Source organism: Copadichromis virginalis, linkage group LG17, assembly GCF_057382275.1.
Source record: "Copadichromis virginalis isolate Kocher_CV1m ecotype Utaka linkage group LG17, C_Virginalis_male_GT1.1, whole genome shotgun sequence".
NCBI classification, from domain to species: domain Eukaryota; kingdom Metazoa; phylum Chordata; class Actinopteri; order Cichliformes; family Cichlidae; genus Copadichromis; species Copadichromis virginalis.
In genome coordinates, this window is record NC_140634.1 from 4,190,219 (window position 1) to 4,209,294 (window position 19,076).

The 19,076-nt window shown below is 42.5% G+C and overlaps 1 protein-coding gene across 1 annotated transcript in view; it reads right to left on the reverse strand.

The window, feature by feature from the left end:
- Positions 1-120: 120 nt before the first annotated feature.
- Positions 121-19,076, reverse strand: part of cdk17 (cyclin dependent kinase 17) — a 54,279-nt gene continuing 35,323 nt past the window's right edge. Inside the window, exons 4-17 of the mRNA XM_085436833.1 lie at positions 12,916-13,049; positions 9,654-9,779; positions 8,221-8,277; positions 8,015-8,129; positions 7,626-7,720; positions 7,456-7,518; positions 7,051-7,174; positions 6,840-6,960; positions 5,466-5,563; positions 5,251-5,356; positions 4,969-5,011; positions 3,996-4,086; positions 3,799-3,876; positions 121-3,139 (exon numbers count right to left, since the gene is read on the reverse strand). Of these exons, the coding sequence (XP_085292959.1) occupies positions 3,099-3,139; positions 3,799-3,876; positions 3,996-4,086; positions 4,969-5,011; positions 5,251-5,356; positions 5,466-5,563; positions 6,840-6,960; positions 7,051-7,174; positions 7,456-7,518; positions 7,626-7,720; positions 8,015-8,129; positions 8,221-8,277; positions 9,654-9,779; positions 12,916-13,049 (1,292 nt within the window). The 3' untranslated portion in view covers positions 121-3,098. The remainder of the gene's footprint in view (positions 3,140-3,798; positions 3,877-3,995; positions 4,087-4,968; positions 5,012-5,250; positions 5,357-5,465; positions 5,564-6,839; positions 6,961-7,050; positions 7,175-7,455; positions 7,519-7,625; positions 7,721-8,014; positions 8,130-8,220; positions 8,278-9,653; positions 9,780-12,915; positions 13,050-19,076) is intronic.

The window sequence follows — 19,076 nt, forward strand, 5'->3', positions numbered from 1 at the left end:
AGTACTTTTTTTAAAAGTCAAAATTAACTATCGGGTAGCGTGGTGGTGCGGTGATTAGCGCTGTAGCAACAAGGTGGTCCTGGGATGGATGAAAAACAAAGAATGACTGCTACGCAGAGCTTTTAGGAAACTGTTTAAATTTACTTTCCATGGTTATGAGAAATAAATAGTTCCAGTAAAAAGAGTCACACACCAACTGTTCACCGGCAGCTCAGTGTTTCAGAGAGGTCGAGTTCACAACACAGCAGGCCTTCCATGCATCAGGCTCACATACACACACACACGTTCAGACGTGTTCACGGAAAAATACATCAGTCACACATTTTGAAAAAGTACAGTTTTACAATGATAAATATTTTAGCTGTTATCGAAATCTCCTTTTGTGCATGTTACTGCTGTTCGTGCACACAAATGTCCTATTAACAGGAACAGTTTGCAGTTCACGGAGAAATAATCCTGCATCTTTCGGTCTGATCGAAGTAAAATGGAAATCAATAACTTCTGAAAAACAAAAACTATTCTAGTGAAGCATCCAAGCATGCAGTATAAGAAAGCTACTTTATTTTAAAGAGACATGTTTTGGGTCGATGTAATACAGGAAATCTACCATTAATATAATGACATTTTCCTGGGAACACAATAATTTATACATTATTCTAAATATAAACTGGTTACAGTATATTTTCTTTACAGTATTTGTGTTGTCACAGTTTGTGTTGAGCTCTTGAACATGATAATGTCCGCCTTATAAGGAAAGCCTCCTAAGAGTTATCTACAGGATTATTAAACTGTTAGCTGCAAACTGTGTTAGTTTAGTTTACTCCATTAATGCTTTCATATATTAATTTATCAAGAATTAGTTGTGCCTCGAGCACTTCTATAGCATTTTTCTACCCAATCAGTATCTGAAAGAGAAATCTCTACTGTAGACATTTAAAAAAGAAAAAAAAAAGAGTGTAAATACAAAACTTTCATTAAGATGTCGACCAAAAGAACTGCAGTAACAGGAAAACCTCCATCAGATCATCTTACATGTGATGTTCAAAGCACCCTGGTATTTAGCTGCACAAGATTAACCACTGCAGTCAGGTCTGTTTTGCTACTGTGAGTGCAGGTGTTCGCTGACATTTTACGTAATTCTTCCGCGTGTGACTTTTTTGCTGCCACAAAAATGTAATGTTTTCTATTAATCCTTTAAGGAAATGGTTTGACATTTCGAGAAACATGCTTATGTGCCCCAAGTAAGATGACAAGGCTGACACAACTCTTGGGCTTGCACACTGAGCTAAAATTCCCAGCACCTGTAAAAAAAAACATTTTGGTTTTTACAGGTGATCATGTTTTTCACTTAAACGGTGAAATAAAGCAGAATGCGTTGATTTGTCAGCTTTGTAGGTGTGGACAAACGTTACAGAGTTAAGCTCGTCATTTCAAACTCTTTTCAGTCTTTTTGCTAACCCAACCAAAGCTAAAGCTTCACATTTAGCGTGACATCAATCTTCTCATGTAACTATTTCCAATGAAGATCAGCCAAAGTCTGGACCACGAGTGATTACACCTACACTGGTCCATGGCAAAAAGAAAAGTGCATATACAACTAAAATAAGCCAGGGATGCAAAGCACACCAGTGAACATTTATAAGAGGGTGATTTGAGGAGGTCTTCCCTTTGTTTCAGTAAACATATAATCAAAAGCAAGACTTCTCAACAGGCTTTATCATCTGTAGCATCACTGTTGGTTGCAAACAACTTGGCGGGCAAATGTAAAAATTTCAATTTGAAATGTCTTTTTTTTTTGTACAAATACTGAAAGAGCAGTGGTTGTTCAAAGGCAACCCTCATTGCCTTTGAACAGCCCTCCCCACCCCCACTATCCCACCCCCCAGCTCTGAGAACATGCCACACTGACACTGCTGTTTCACAAGGAGAGGTCACAGACACAGAGAACACATCCTAATACTGTTGGGTAAACTTGGCCAAGCGAGGCTCCTGTCCCTGATTCCAAAAGAAAAAAATAAAACAAAATAACAAACTGAAACAGACCAAAAACAAAATACACGCACACACATGAAGTGCAAGTTAAACACAAAGAATTACTGCAGTGACATCTCCGAATGTACACAAAGCAAGAAAGTGTAGTTTGCATTTATCTTAAAAAAACAAAAAAAAAAAAACACACACAAAAGAAAACAAAGGAAACAAAGCATTGAAATCCTGGCAGCTCTGTGAGAGGTTTTAAGGAAGGCTTGCTGGCTTCCTGTGGGAGTCACATGACTTCCTTTTCAGCTCCAGTATTCCTCTTCTTTCATCTGCTTGCCTCCCGTCACACCTCAGTTTTGGTCCCGTTGGTGAGCAACAGTGGTCAAAAAGAAGCAAGGGGTGGATGTTCTCATGTAGACCATGTAGCTCTGTGTGTGCTTCTTTCACCGCCCAGCTGTCAGTCATAGTCACACTCTCTGATTTTCAGTTTAACCCCAGAGGGCAGCGGGTCTTCTGCAAGTCCATCCTAAATGTTTTTGGAGAAATGACAACCAACACCATCTAGTGTTTCTGGAAATGTTGTAGAGTTCAGTCACGGAAGCTCGAAGAAAAACAAAACATAATCTCCAAATATATATGTATATAGAGATATACATATTTTACAAAAGAAGCTTTCGATCTCCAAGGACGACGACAACAAGAACAACAACTTGGGCCACAGCATCGACATCAACATCAGTTGACTCATGAGAAGCCGGAGGATCGTTGTCAGGAGAACAATAGTAACCTTACTGACTGCTCAACTGTGCATGGCATCCCGAGTTCACATTGTGCAAACACACACACACGCGCGCCTTCGCGCAGACACACACTGTGTTAAATACAGACAGTAGTAGTTTAGCAGCAAAAAAAAGTTCAACCTCACCCATCCCCCCCGCCCCCAATAAATAAACAGTCACCAAATAGATTCAACTCAGAGTCACTCGCTCAGATTGAGTGTTTGCGTGCGCGTGTGTGTAGTTAAATGGGTGGTGTGGGTGTCACTCCGAGGGGTGGTGGGCTCATGCAAGAGGCTGCTGGGAGGTGTAGATGAAGTGGGGCGTCTTCTTCATGAAACACTAGAACAGCATGCTTTGCCTCCTGTTGATCTTGCTGTTACCTAAAAGAGAAAAAAACAACATGTAAAATACATCACCCATAATGCCTTTGGTTTAAGCCATAGACCGCAGGTGTTCCTCATTCAGAACTGCACTTTCTGTGTGTGTGTGTGTGTGTGTGTGTGTGTGTGTGTGCACGCATGCATTTAGGCAATTCTAGGATGCTAGAAGTTAACAGATGCATTTTCATCATAAATAAATGATAGCAATAAAGTTCACATTTAAATTTTAAGGATGGTTGACTCCACAGTGAGGTCACCGAACAGTTTATGAACTACTTTTCTGAAGTCTCGAGGTTGAGATCAATGCTGATGCCTTCTTCGTCTTTTGAAACCAGATTCGAACATGTTTGAGAGAGAGTGGAGCTGATCAGCTTAGCTCTTGGTGCATTTGATCTTCGATATATTATTTAGCTATTTTTGGACAGGACAAAATGTAAGGACAAAGGTGGTTGACTCTTTAGAGTGGCGGTTGGTACAACTGCATGCTGAACAGAGGGTGGGTTCTTTAGAATTCATGGACCATAATTAAAATAAATAAATAAAATCAGCATCATGTTAATTAAAAAGCACTTGAAAATGTAATTGAGACCATGATTTCATTTCTTCGTTAAATGATCTAAAAAAGCCGAGTTGGTTAAACATTTGGATTCTCCACCTACCTGACTCTGGATACGAGGAGTTCCTGTAGCCTGGGTCTCTCTGCAGCTGCACTTCTTTCAATGTGAATATCGATACACCTGAAACACAGGGGAGAGGTTCAGTTACTCCAACGAGTAACAGAAAAGATAAAAGAATCGAGAACCAAAGCCTCTGAAAGACAGACAGCAGCTTTATTATCAAAGGTGTGTGTGCTCACTCTCAGGCAGTGTGTGGACTCTCATCCCAAGCTGCCTGAAATAGGAATGCTTCATTGCCTCATCAGCTGAAATTCTCTTCTTGGATTCGTACTGCGGAGACAGAAACAGGAAACGATAAGGATACTGTGACTTTATCAAAAAACGCATCAGTGCAGCAATCAGGGAATTCACAAGAAGTTCGTTACTGTGCCTCCTGCTGTCATCATAAAGGAATTCATTACTAAAATAAATCTAGTGACTAGTGATGCAAAGCTGAAGCTTTGCCATTACAGAAACACACAAACGTAAACATATCAGCCTTTTTTCATATCCAGCAGATGAGAAGAGAAATGACAGGCAACAAACTGGAAGTCAGATATGAACTGGTGATACTGTGGTTCACGGTTGGTGCCTTAAACTAGTTAGAATATTTTTCATTTGTTTAAAGTCCTTTGTTTGCTAGTAGACTTAGACTCTGAAAACTACTACCAGACTAAAAGTCAAACATATACAGGCAAGCTGGTTCTTCCATGCAACCTATGGGAAACCTGCCAGCACCCATAGCAAACATAAAGAGGCATTTAATGCAGCCCCGTACACCTATTTGCAACAATACCCTGGGACTCTCTGCAACCACTAGTAACCATTCACTAACCCATTGAGCAATACACTTCTTTTCTTTCTTTTTTTTTACCTGGCAACTTGTGGTTGCCGGGTGTTGGGGTGGGGTGTCGCTCTGTGTGACTGGGGCTTAAGTTACACCAAACCACTGATGATATTCATGTACATCTCACTATTTTTTGAGTAACTAAATCAGTTTTTAAAAAGCTGGGTGTAAATGGTTTAATAGGAGCATTTAACAGAACTCAGTTTTGACCAGCTGTTACTATTTAACCAAAGGCTTGCATAAGACAAAGAAAACTAGGAATATCAGTGCAATATATATACAACTACTTATACAGTATTGTGATTACTGTGACAGTAAAGACTCACTCTGAGGAATGACAGCAGCAGCTCGATGCCTTCACTGTCTAACCTAAAGAAGACAAAAAGAAGAGAACAGTTTGGGCTGATGGGAATCTAGGCGCTCATGGGAGGAAGGAAGTGGACAGACCTCTGTAAATGTTTTACAGGATTTCCTGCCTGCAGCAGGCATACACACACAGACACAAGCATGCGCACACACACACACACACACACGCTCAAGAATATATATCAATTATATAAATGCAAAGGGGCAGATAAGGAAAAACAGATCCCACGTGCGAGCGGTACCTGGGGGCATGATTGATGATTGGCTGGGGTTTGTATTTGGGGAAGCTGTAGGATTTAAACTCTTCGATAGAAGAGATTCCTGGCCAGTTCTCCTCTGTAGGTGTTCCTGAAGTCACATAGTCACATATAGGTTGCCATGTTCAATTAAGCAGGTAATAACATGTGGTGAAACGTCTGAGTTGTTAAAGAGATCAGATCTTGCAGAAAATGCTCACCCAGTAGCCTGAAGATGAGGTGGAGCTCGTCTTCAACGGTGGAGCCGGGGAACAGAGGCCGACCTGCAGCCATCTCATAGAATATACATCCAACACCCCTGGAGACACACAAACATGCAATTTCACACAAATGAGTGAGTGGGAGGTGGGGTTAACAGTTTTCAAGCTGAGAATAATTTGAATTAAAAATGCTGAAGAGGTCTCATGATGAGGCGAACAGTTTTATATGACACAAAAATGTTATTAAAGTTAAGCATTACCTCTTCACGCATTCATTTAAACAGACCAAAGAGCAGTATGTGGTGATCATGGAAAACAGAGATCACTTCATGACTTTGGCTAACTGTAGGCATACTACTGGTTTGTTAGCCAAGATCTGAGGGTTGCAAAGAAGTAGTGAAACTGTAAGAGTGCAACAAAAACCGCAAGCAAAACCTGTACCGTTTCCTTTAAAATCTTTTATTCTAAAGGTGCCCAGGTGTTCATTTCCGATTTCTCTCGCACTTTTCACAGATTTACTGCTGCTTAGCAAGTAGTTGACAAGTGTCTGCAGACGAGTCATCGTTTCCCATACAAAGTATGGGTGACCACTGCGATCTGCTAATGATCAAAGCCTTTGCAGGGAGGTATGTGTTGCAGTAACATGCCTCTTTGGGACCAATTTCACCTAGCAACTACAAGCCAACCAGTTGCAGAATACACGTTTTTCCCTAGCAACCAGAGTAATTCATGACCAACTGGTGTCTAGGCCTGTGTAAATGGGACATTGGCTTCATTTCATTCCCTCACTTTATAAGTCCACAGCTAACTGAAAATACAACCACACAACTACAACAACAAGAGATCTACAACTAACTAAATAACTAGTTTAAGGCACCAACTGTGAACCACATTATCATCCTCAATTCATACCTGACACCTGACTGGTGTTTTGTTGACTGTCATTTACCTTCTTAAAGTTTTTTTTTTGCACCATGAAATTGAAAGAATAACTAGCAGTTACTGTAACATCGGAGCCTACAGTATTCACCTTCTTCCTACTTATAACCGTGCTTCTCCTTTAAAATTTAGTTTTTCAAATCAGAAGTTGATAAAAACTTATTTCTGGCTTCAGACATACATTATTTATTTATTCATACACAAGCCAAAGCAAATGAAAAGCTGTTATCATTAGCAGCTGCAGTAAAAAGAATGAAATAAGAAGTGCAGTACAGTAGAGAGTGCTGTTTAGTTAGGTCATAATTCCCTGTGGGTTTGTAACTACAAGGGACACGTGTTGCATTACCAGCAGCCATTTGATTCAGCATTTAATTAGTGATGATAGCAGTTTAAAACCATAAAAAGGATTATTTGTAGTTATTATAAGCTACATACCACATATCGATCTGGGTTGAGTACTCAGAGGATCCCAGCAGAACATCAGGAGGTCGGTACCAAAGAGTCACCACCTCGTTGGAATAGGTTTTAGTTGGAACAGACTTGGCCCTGGCCAAACCTGCAAAGCCACCACAGACTCATAAGGGTTTTTACACAACAAATCAGCATTATGTCTGTGAAGATCCTCTCCTGCTGGTCTTCCTCTTACCAAAATCAGCCAGTTTAAGTTCTCCTCTCTCATTGATGAGGAGGTTCTGTGGCTTCAGGTCCCTGTGGAGAACTTTCCTTTTGTGACAGTATGACAGCCCTCGCAATATCTGGAACAGGAAGATCTGGAAAGGTATTTTTAAATGGCTTGATGTTATTAATAAGTCAGCTCATGTTTTCATTACTTATGTTTATGCTTTTCTGATCTAATTTGCCTGATGTGATGGAAATACAAACAGAAGAAAAGACCAAAAGATGCTTTTAGACTCTTGGGAGAATTTATATAGAAAAATTGACAAAACAGTTTAATCTGTTAGACACACAGAAAATATAACAAAGCTGGAAGGGTTGGAAAAAAAAAAGAGTTTACTTTACATAGCATGGGGAAAAAAAACATCATCCTCACCTTCACATTATGCATACTCATTATGTTTCCACAGTCGTCCATGTACTGCTTCAGGTCTTTGTCCTTCAAGAAGAGGTGGCACCATTAGACAGGACGTACATGTACAAAAAGTCTATAAACGGATAGACCATTTTTCTTTTTCTGTTTCTCTGTCATTCAACAAATCTTACCAGGTACTCAAAGACGAGTGTGAGGCTCTTGTCAGTGTGAACGATGTCATGTAGCGTCACAATGTTGGCGTGTTTCAGGTCCTTCAATAATGACACTACAGATGCACAAAGATGTTTACAAAGACAGAAACATTTAACATTTATATAACAAAACCTGACTCAGGAAAATGAAACACCAATTAAAAGGACAGTTCATAAAACAAAGGATTTTAAATCAGAATTTATTTTAGAGATAAGAAGGTTTAAAATGTAACATTGACACATTCGAGCTGTCTCTCTCAGGGTGTCACGTCTTGTTGTAGTCAACTATGGCTGAGCTAAACTGCTACACAAGACTCCAGATGAAACACCAGAACTTTGATGTATCAAAGGACATAAAACCTGCTAACCTTCTCTGATGGCTGTGCACGGGGCTCCTTCCTCATGCTCCAGCCGGATCTCCTTCAGCGCCACCAGGTTGTCAGTCAGTTTACTGCGTCCTTTAAACACTGTGGCGTAAGTTCCCTGAAAGCAACACATAGCATTAATTTAATTATTTTAACTGTATAGCAAAGTTACACTGTGAAGTGCATGTGGAAACTTGAGCCTTCCTCACCTCTCCCAGCTTGTCCAGTTTAATGTACGTCTCCAACTTTCCAAAACCAATCTCTGACTAAGGAAGAGAAGAATTTAAGCATATTAATTGCACTCATTTCTGCAAACAGACACTTGCAAACAAATGCAGTCTGCGTTCTGTTGACCATTCACATTTGAGCAGGCTTTGCAGGTGTTTTTCTGCTGCACCATCTTACTGTGTCCCCGCACCCTTCAGAAAACCGAAGGCGTCTCAAATCTTTACATAACCCATCATGTACACTCAAACTTTAGTTATTTGTAGCAGGTTTTTTTTAATAATGTTGCAACAAAACCCACATCATACTTTTTCTTTCAGAGGGAAAGACCCAAAGTTCACGTGTGCAGGATATGATTTAGATCAAAGGTTTTCAAACTGTCAAGCAATTAAGGGCCCATTAGGATCACGTCCTATTCCAGTTTTATTCTAGACCCTTACAGAGTACCAGTGCATGAAGCGCAGTTAAAAATACTCTGTATTTATCTTATACTGATGCAGTTCATCCAGTCTGAAATGGGCTGTTTTAGCTCCTATCACTTTAAGACAACAACATGTTTGAACATGACCATATTAGGTATATAACTTCTAAACAAAAGAGCTCAGAAGAGAGGAAAAAAAACACCTGGAGCCTCAAGCCTGAAGTAAAGAGCTCACATTGATCACTCGCTAAAAAAAGAAATCTGTCCGTATTACATATAAATATTCAGTAATATTTATATATTTAGTAAAGACCCTTACACTTGGCTGGTGCAACAGAAAAAAAATAGAGTCAAATCTTTTTCTCAAAAATTGGACTGATATTTAATATTACAGGACCTTCAGAAGAAATAAATCAAAGCAGCCCACAGATCTCTCACAAACTCAGTAGCAAAATCATGCACCCAGTCTCACCAACAAGTGTAGTTCCAAAGCACAAGAACAAGATAATCCCCTAAGAAACTAAGAATGAATAATGATACATATGAATATTTCATGTATGTGTGCCCACAGAGCAGCATGAATCAAACATTTTCTATCATATCTGGTTTCTGACAGCATGTCTTCAGGGATTGACCAAAAAAAAACCCCAAAAAACAAGAAGAATCGATATCAAGAAGAATGAAAGGCGATTAATTATGAGTGTTACCGTCTTTAAACCTTTTTATTTACATTTAATCTTTCAAAAAACGTTCAAAGGCAAACTCACGATGACCACGAATCTCCCCGTCAGTGATGATAACCACACCGCAGCAGAGCATTACGATCTAATTTTATAGGCTACAAGTGTGAGGTGAGCGCATGTGACTACAGATTAATCCATCTTGGGCTTGTACCAGGAAAATCACCATGGAAACCCGGCACAGAGGGTGTCTGGTAACAGGACTGCTTGTGCCACAAAGCAGTAAAAGAACAGAGACAAACAGACACACACTGACCAGCGAGGCTCGGCGCGAACGTCGGCTGAGCGGTTGGTCGAAGGGTGGGCTGCTAAGCTGCAACTTCTCCAGGTAGCCGTCAGGGATTCGGATGTCAGCAGGCAGAGACAGGCGCTTGTTGAGGTCCTAAAACACACACACACATATATAAAGAAGTCTTTATCTAACGTTCCTAAAGAAACCGTAAAGTTAGCCTGTGTAACAAGATCACACATGTGCTGCTGACACTTGTTAAGTGTCGTCTGTATGTTGTGTAGGGCATGTTTCAGCAGTGAGCAGCACAAGACAATGTGCCCTGCAGAATCCACCCACATCCCTGCTGCTTCTAAAATAACTCGTCCTCTTCTCCTCCTACTCCCAGAGACGACAAAAAACAGGTCGATCACCATCTTATGGAAGGTGAAAATAAGAGGCGGCCTGTTGAAGTGTGACTGCTGGTAAAAAAACAACACCATGATTACAACATGATTATAAAACTGTACCTGCGTTAAGCTCGTACAGCCAATCTGCACTCATACTGCACAACTCACATCTAAAGTGTTCTGGATGTCAGATCATATCTATTCCAGGATCAAAGTCAAGAACACCACATCTGACACTGACGAGCTTACATAATGCTGATGGATGTAATGGGGAAAAAAACATTTAGTGGATTAAAAATACAGCGTGCATAAACCTCCCATCTCTGTACTTACCTTTAAAGTTTGGCCTCACCGCAAATAAATTATTCCCTCTCATGACAACAGCTTTTTGTTTTCTGAGACTGCTCGGAGAATAAGTTAGTATTATGAGTTCCCACAAAAGTCTGATCATAGTCAACATATGCATCTTGTAAAAGGAAAATTTGTCCTCCATCAAGATGGTGTCAATATATGATAGAGTCATGAAAAAGAAAGTTTTTCACAGGACTGCAGTTCTGTGAAAAAATAGGTACACACTATAATACTGCCGACCTATTGCACGCAATGGCGGCGCCATCTTACCCTCCGACCCTCAAATGGTTATCTGTATGACTTTATCAGTCTCTCACATCCCTGTGGAGGAATTTCGGTCCACTCGTTTACAACGCTGCTTCAGTGAACTGAGTTATGTGGGCATTTGTTCACACAAATCCCACCACAACATTTCAATCAGGTTGAAGTCTGGGTGTGATACATCACAGCGCCTCGACTCTTTACTTTTTCAGTCTGTTGTAGATTTGCTGTCATGCTCGGAATCATCGTTCTGCTGCATGATTTCACGTGGGCCAAGGTTTAGCTGTCAGAAAGATGGCCTCACATTTCGATTCACAAGATCTGTCTAACCACACAACTACAATGGGAAGACTGGTAGTATTAACACAAAGGGACAAACTACCAAAATGTCTCCAGAGGTGCTCACAATTGAAAATGATCTTCTTTTTTTTTAGTTGACCTAATTAGCAGCACCTGCCTGCTACCTACACTCTTATGGAAGTGGTAAACATGTAACTTTCTCAGCAACACTGTGAGCCAATTGCTTGAAGCTTGGCAGCCTAGCCAAGGAAGACCCTATTAAACTGTGGTGAAGATGTGAATTGGTTTCTTAATGAGTGTAAGATAGGGCACTGACCCTGGGGGAGGACTGCACTCTCCAAAAGCCAATATTCTAACCATTTGTTTGTCAGCAGAGTTATACAAAATTGATCAGGTCAAACTTAATGAAACTTGGTGGAGAGGCGGTGGAGTGTGGACAAAGGGACAGAACCAACTCATTCATTCTGAGATCTACAACACTCATTTTCATACTGCGAGATATCTCATTGGCTAGTGCGATTTTTAGGTAGCTTCCTATTTAAACTACGCTGTGCATCTTCTTTAAGAATGAATCAACACAAAGACTTTGTAGACTTCTGAAGCATCAGTTTAATGGGTTAAGAAAATACCCATACTGCTTTTATAATATAGGAAACAGATTTTACCCAGGCATAGAGCTGGTTCACAAGTGAGAAACCAAAAGCCTGTTTATCTTTTACTAAGACCAGGTGACCGAGCTTTCGCTGTGCTCTTAACCTCTTTGCTGAGACAACTTTATGAAAACCTCCGCCATCAAAGAACCACAAGAAGAGCAGTGCGCTTACCCTCATGTAACGCGTATCTGCTGTCTTTGACCACATCCTCGATTTCCACTTATTTCATGCACAAATGAAACTAACATTTAAAAGGGGTGAAAAACAGGTCAGTGTGCATGTGTATCTCTGTGAGAGGTAGCATACATCAGGGAAGGTGATATGGCGGGTTCTGGCATATTTTACCATTGACCAGCAGGGGGCAGGGGGTCTCCAGGTGAATTCAGTCTTCCTTTCCAAATCAATATTCCCCCAGATTAAAAAAAAGCCAAACAAGTAAACATATCAAATAGGTTTTATAGTGCACATAATCTATGGTAAAGTCAGCATTTGCTTTAATTCTATTAGGAGAGAAGAGATTTTCTGTAACTTACTAGTGAGTAACACCATAACAGGTGCAGTAAAAGGGTTCAATGATTACAAAACCACTGAAAAATTAAACAACTAGAAGGCATAAAAATCCCCTGATAATCATGAGATCTGTTTCAATTCAGCTCTCTCCCTCTTTTCTGTTTTTTTTCTTATCTGAGCTTGCGTAAGGGACTAATTCTAATCTATCCTGGGTGACACCAATGCCAGTTTTTCATGTATAAATAACTTTCTTTGGGGTATTAAGAAAAACAAAAAGTGGCGAAAGCTGAAAATATGAATGAGAAAATAAGGAGATTACTAACAGGAGTCATTTAAAATGATTATGCAACAAAATTGGCCTAATGCTTGTTTTTAATACATTTTATATTGTATTATAATTCACCCCTGCATTTGAAATGCTACAAGTACTACTCACTTATACATGTCACACAGTTGTTTAAAATAGCACAACATAATTGTATTCTTCTTTACAAGAAGAATAAAGGGGAGCATGCTCTCAAGTGGAGACAGCTGACATGAAGAAAATCACTGTGGTAACCAGCACAGATTATCTCGTCTCTTTACCAGCCTCTTCTTTTGTCCTCAGGGAGCAGGGCTGCTATCAGTATCATGACGCCCCGACTCTTAGAACCCATTAGCCGAGAAACAATCTGTCCCAACCCCCTCCCAAATCACTTGAGGCAGTGGAGAAGACGAGCAGAAGGAGATGAGAGGAGGTGAAGCGTGGTATGTGGACTTGCAGCGTAAGCTGTTTTTACATGATTTACAGTGTGTGCATGTGTGTCGGGATTCTGCACGTCTCACCTCCATGGAGATTCGCCGGTGGACCCTGTTCCTCAGACAGACGCCCGTCGGAGACTGGACCTCGTCTGAAGACGTTCCTGATGCCTGATCGCTCTCCCCGTCAGATCCCATCTTCAGATTTTCGTGGACAATATCTGAAAAAAATCAAGGATAGGGCACAAGAGGGCTTTGGATAAAAATCACACTGGAACTGCCAGATTAAGACGGTTTAGGAGTGATCCAGACCGGCTAATGATTAATGCTGTTTGTAGAACAGACCTAAACTTACAAGAATCAATAACTTTCATTATCTGTTTATCTGTTGCTTAAAAAAAAAAAAAAAAGGGAAAAACAAAGAAGAAAACACCCAAAGCTAAATTTCTTAAAGGATAAGTCAATAAACTAAAAAGAGCGCAGTTTCTACTATAAGTAAGAAGGGATAAAAAGTTGAGTTGCAAATCTATCTTATAAAGCCTGAGGTAGTATGTCCCAGTTGCTTTGTGTTCATGCATAAGATATGTCATTTAGAAGCACATATTACCATATTTTAGACATTTATTTTTTATGGCTCTGTAGCTTCATTCAGAAGTAACCAACAGCAGATATTCAAAGCGTTGCCTGGTGGGCGATGGGATAATCTTGTTCAGACTTTTAAATCGTGACATTTGATAAATCACCATAAACACATCTGCTAAACATAATGCAGCTGATGAGATTTTTGGCCATCTCAAGTACAATAATCAGTGAGAAATGTACTTGTGAACTGATCTTGTGTTGGGTGAGCAAGAAAATGAAGCAGGAGAAGAAAAAGAAGGAAAAGAAGAAGAACAGCAACAGCTGGCAGTGCTATCACATTATTACCCAAAAATAGAGTTAGTTCAGGCAGGTGAAAAAGTGAAGCTCATCCACAACACAGGTTTCATCTGACCACAGCACTTTCTCCCAAGCCTTCTCTGAAACACTTAGATCAGGGGTCCCCAATCCCGGTCCACGAGTGCCGGTGTCCCTGCAGGTTTTAGATGTGTCCTTGATCCATCACAGCTGATTTAAATGGATAAATGACCTTCTCAACATGTCTTGAAGTTCTCCAGAGGCCTGGTAAAGAACTAATCATGCACTAAATAAGATGGCGCCGGTGAGGTCGGCTGCCGTCACAACTGCTCCGACCACTTTTTCTTTGTCTTTGTTTTTTAAGTTAGTTTTCAGCGTTTCTAAATCGGCAAAATCATCACCATTGGGTACATTAGGTATGACAGTGACACTCTTGTTTCTATTGGTATACAATGTACTCACAATTCGAAGTTTTTAACTCCGGATCCGAGCTGGCCGAGTGAGATCTCGAGGGAGAACAAAGGGAAGCGGCGGCGGCCTAGAGGGAAGCGAGTCGGCTGAGAGCTCGTGCACACCGCACACCTCTGCCTAGCATCCTGCTCGCCAACGTCCAGTCACTGGAGAACAAGCTTGACGACCTCAGGGCCAGGATAAAGTTCCAGAGAGACATTCGGGACTGCAATCTCCTCTGCTTCACCGAGACATGGCTGAACCCAGCGGTGCCGGACCACGCCATCCAGCCGGCCGAGTTCTTCTCGGTTCACCGCATGGACAGGACACGGGACTCGGGGAAGTCAAGGGGAGGCGGCGTGTGTTTAATGGTGAACAACAACTGGTGCAACAGTGCGAACGTTGTTCCTCTCACACGCTCCTGCACACCAAATCTGGAACTACTGTCCATCATGTGTCGTCCTTTTTATCTACCTCGGGAATTTACATCGGTCATTGTAAGTGCCGTTTATATTCCACCACAAGCAGACACGGTCACCGCCTTATGCGAGCTGCATGAGGCACTCACACAGCACCAGACACAACACCGGGACGCTGCGCTTATTGTGACGGGGGACTTTAATAGCGCCAACCTCAAACGCGCAGCGCCGAACTTTTATCAACACATCACCTGCCCCACCAGGGGTGAAAGGACACTGGACCACTGCTACACTACGGTCAAGGACGGCTACAAGGCACAATCCCGCCCCCCGTTTGGCAAATCTGATCACGCCGCCATCTTCCTCATGCCAAAATACAAACAAAGGCTGAAACAGGAAGTTCCGGTTCAGAGGAAGGTCGCGCGCTGGACGGATCAATCGGTGGCCGCGTTACAGGACGCACTCGATGACGCAGACTGGGGCATGTTCAGAAACAGCTCCGACGATGACGTCAACGTGTTTACGGAAGCGGTTGTGGGATTCATCGGGAAACTAGCGGATGATACCGTGGAGACAAAGACTATCACAACGTTTCCCAACCAGAAGCCGTGGGTGGATAAAACCATCCGCGACGCTCTGAGATCCCGCACCGCTGCCTACAACACGGGACTCATGACGGGGGACATGGACCCGTACAAAGCCGCGTCATATAACGTGCGGAGGGTGGTGAAAGAGGCGAAGCAGCGCTACGGGAGGAAACTAGAGTCACAACTCCAACAGAGTGACTCTAGGAGCCTGTGGCGGGGACTAAGGACAATAACGGACTATAAAGCACCAACAACCGGTATGACGAACGCGGCCGTGACTCTGGCAGACGAGCTGAACACTTTCTATGCTCGCTTCGAGGCTGCAGCTAAGGTCTCCAACAATGCTAGTGTTAGCGGCGCTAACGGCTGCAGACAGGAAGATACTACCAGCACCGGAAACGTGCTCGTCATCTCCGAGCATGAAGTAAGGAGAGCCTTCAAGAGAGTGAACACCAGGAAAGCAGCAGGACCAGACGGCATCCCAGGTCGTATCCTAAGAGACTGCGCATACCAGCTAGCTCCTGTGTTCACTGAGATATTCAACATCTCTTTATCTCAGTCGGTGATCCCCACATGCTTCAAAGAGTCCATCATTGTTCCTGTCCCGAAGAAACCCCACCCTGCTTCTCTCAATGACTATCGCCCTGTAGCCCTCACCTCAGTAGTGATGAAGTGCTTTGAACGCCTGGTCAGAGACTTCATCATTTCTTCACTACCAGACACACTGGACCCACTACAGTTCGCTTACCGTCCAAATCGTTCCACAGACGATGCCATCTCTCATCTCCTCCACACATCACTCACTCACTTGGACACTAGAAGGGGGAATTATGTTAAAATGCTCTTCATAGACTACAGCTCTGCATTTAACACCGTAATTCCCTCCACACTCACTACCAAGCTGGAGCATCTGGGACTCAGCTCATCTATGTGTCAGTGGATCTCCAACTTCCTAACTGGCAGACCACAGGCAGTAAGGATGGGCGGACATGTCTCAGCCTCCACCACTCTCAGCACTGGAGCCCCCCAGGGGTGTGTTCTGAGCCCCCTGCTGTACTCTTTGTACACATATGACTGTGTGGCCACTACCAGCTCCACCACCATCATCAAGTTTGCTGACGACACCGTCGTGGTGGGCCTGATCTCTGATAACAACGAGACGGCCTACCTGAAGGAGATTAGGAATCTGGAGAACTGGTGCCAGAGGAACAACCTCCTTCTAAACGTCAGTAAGACAAAGGAGCTGATAGTGGACTTCAGCACTAAGCAGGAGAGGAACTACCAGACCCCCGTCATCAACGAGTGCCCAGTGGAGAGAGTGGACAGCTTCAAATACCTCGGAGTTCACATCACGCAGGACCTGTCATGGTCCTGTCACATCAACACCGTGGTGAAAAAGGCCCGACAGCGTCTCTACCACCTCAGACGCTTGAGAAACTTCCAACTGCCCTCCAAGGTGCTCAGGAACTTTTACTCGTGCACCATAGAGAGCATCCTGGCGGGAAACATCTTAACCTGGTTCGGGAACAGCACCATGCAGGACAGACGAGCTCTACAGAGGGTTGTGCGGTCAGCTGAGCGCACCATCCGCTCCGAGCTCCCTGACCTGCACTCAATCTACAGCAGGCGGTGCTGGACCAAGGCCAGGAAGATCGTGAAGGACCTCAGCCATCCCAACAACAGACTGTTCTCTCTGTTGAGGTCAGGAAAGCGATTCCGCTCCCTGAAGACCAACACAGAGAGACTGAGGAGGAGCTTCTTCCCGCAGGCGATACGGTCTCTCAATCACAATCACACCACCACACAGTACTGACCCACACATATGGTTCTTACACACACACTGGACTTTGGTTTTGCACAACACTGGTCACTATATTCTTCATTTCCGGTTAATACTTGTACAGCTGCTGTTATTGTGTATATATTTATTTAGATTTAGATTTCTTCATACATTCTTATATAGTTCTATATTGTGTATTGTGTATTTTGTTGTACAGTTATTTTATTTTCAACTTTAATTTATATATTTATCTTTATCTTATTCTTCCCAGTTAAATTTACCCTTCATTCTAATTTGTGTTGTACAGTTATTTCATTTTTAACCTTAATTTATATTTTATTCCTTCCTAGTTAAATTTACCCTTTTTAATTTTTCACATTTATTTCCTATCTTATTCATAGCCTTTTCCTTTTTTGTTTTCTTTAGATCACGAGCAGTTGTCCAAGCATTTCACTACATATCGTACTGTGTATGACTGTGTACGTGACAAATAAAATTTGAATTTGATTTTGAATTTGAATTTGAATTTGAATTTGATTCAGGTGTGCTGACCCAGGGTGAGATCTAAAACCTGGGACACCGGCCCTCGTGGACTGGGATTGGGGACCCCTGACTTAGATGTTCACTGACAAACTTGTGATTGGCCTGTACGTGTGCCTTCAAATCAAATCAAATCACTTTTATTGTCACATCACATGTGCAGGCACACTGGCACAGCACATGCGAGTGAAATTCTTGTGTGCGAGCCCCACAAGCAACAGAGATGTGCAAACACAACAACACAAACGAGCAAAATACAAGAATGGCCAACCTGAAACTAATAAATATATGTACAATATATAATAGTGTATGCATTTCTGGATGTGTATACTAAATATTTTCCTACGTGTGTGTGTGTGTGTGTGTGTGTGTGTGTGTGTGTGTGTATACACACATTTTTACAAATTAAATAGTAAAAAAATAAAATAATAATAATAATAATAATAAAATATATAAAATATACAGAGTTGAATATGTGCAAAACAAGTGGCATTTATATACAGTGTGGAGTGCATAATGTTGAAGTTCCAGTAGTGAAGCTGAGGTGTCTATGACGTGTTCAGCAGTCTGATGGCCTGATGGAAAAAGCTGTCTCTCAGTCTGCTGGTTCGGGACCGGATGCTGCAGAACCTCCTTCCTGATGGAAGCAGTCTGAACAGTTTATGGCTGGGGTGACTGGAGTCCTTGATGATCCTCCCCGCTTTCCTCAGGCAGCGCTTCCTGTAGATGTCTTGGAGGGAGGGAAGCTCACCTCCAATTATCCGTTCAGAGCACCGCACTACTCGCTGGAGAGCTTTGCAGTTGTAGGCGGTGCTGTTGCCATACCAGGTGGTGATGCATCCAGTGAGGATGCTCTCAATGGCACAGTGATAGAAGGTCCTGAGGATGCGGGGGCTCATGCCGAATCTTTTCAGTCTCCTGAGAAAGAAGAGGCGCTGCTGCGCCTTCTTCACTGTTTTGTTTGTGTGTACTGACCACGTAAGATCCTCAGCCAGGTGTACGCCAAGGAACCGGAAGCTGCTCACTCTCTCCACAGCAGCGCCGTTGATGGTGATGGGGGTGTGTACTTCTCTGCACCTCCGGAAGTCCACTATCAACTCCTTTGTCTTTGCGACGTTGAGGGTGAGATGGTTGTCTTGACACCAGTGGGTCAGGGCGCTGACCTCCTCCCTGTAAGCTGTCTCATCACCGTTGGTGATAAGACCCACCACTGTAGTGTCGTCCGCAAACTTCACAATGATGTTGGAGCTGTTAGTGGCTGTGCAGTCGTAGGTGTAGAGTGAGTACAGGAGAGGGCTCAGTACACACCCCTGTGGAGCACCAGTGTTCAGTGTGATGGGGGATGAGGTGATGCAGGTTAAGGCGCTGCAAGATTTCAATCCATTACAGCATTGTATGTTATAAATGATGTTCTTTGTGACTGTGGTCCCCTGTGTAACAAGCTTCTCCCATGTAGTTTTGGGAATATCCACCACCTTTTTTGTGATAATCATTCACCCCATGATTTTCACGGAGCTCCAGATCAAGGGCGATTGATGATCACCTTATTACAAAGGTTCATGCTCATAATCTTGC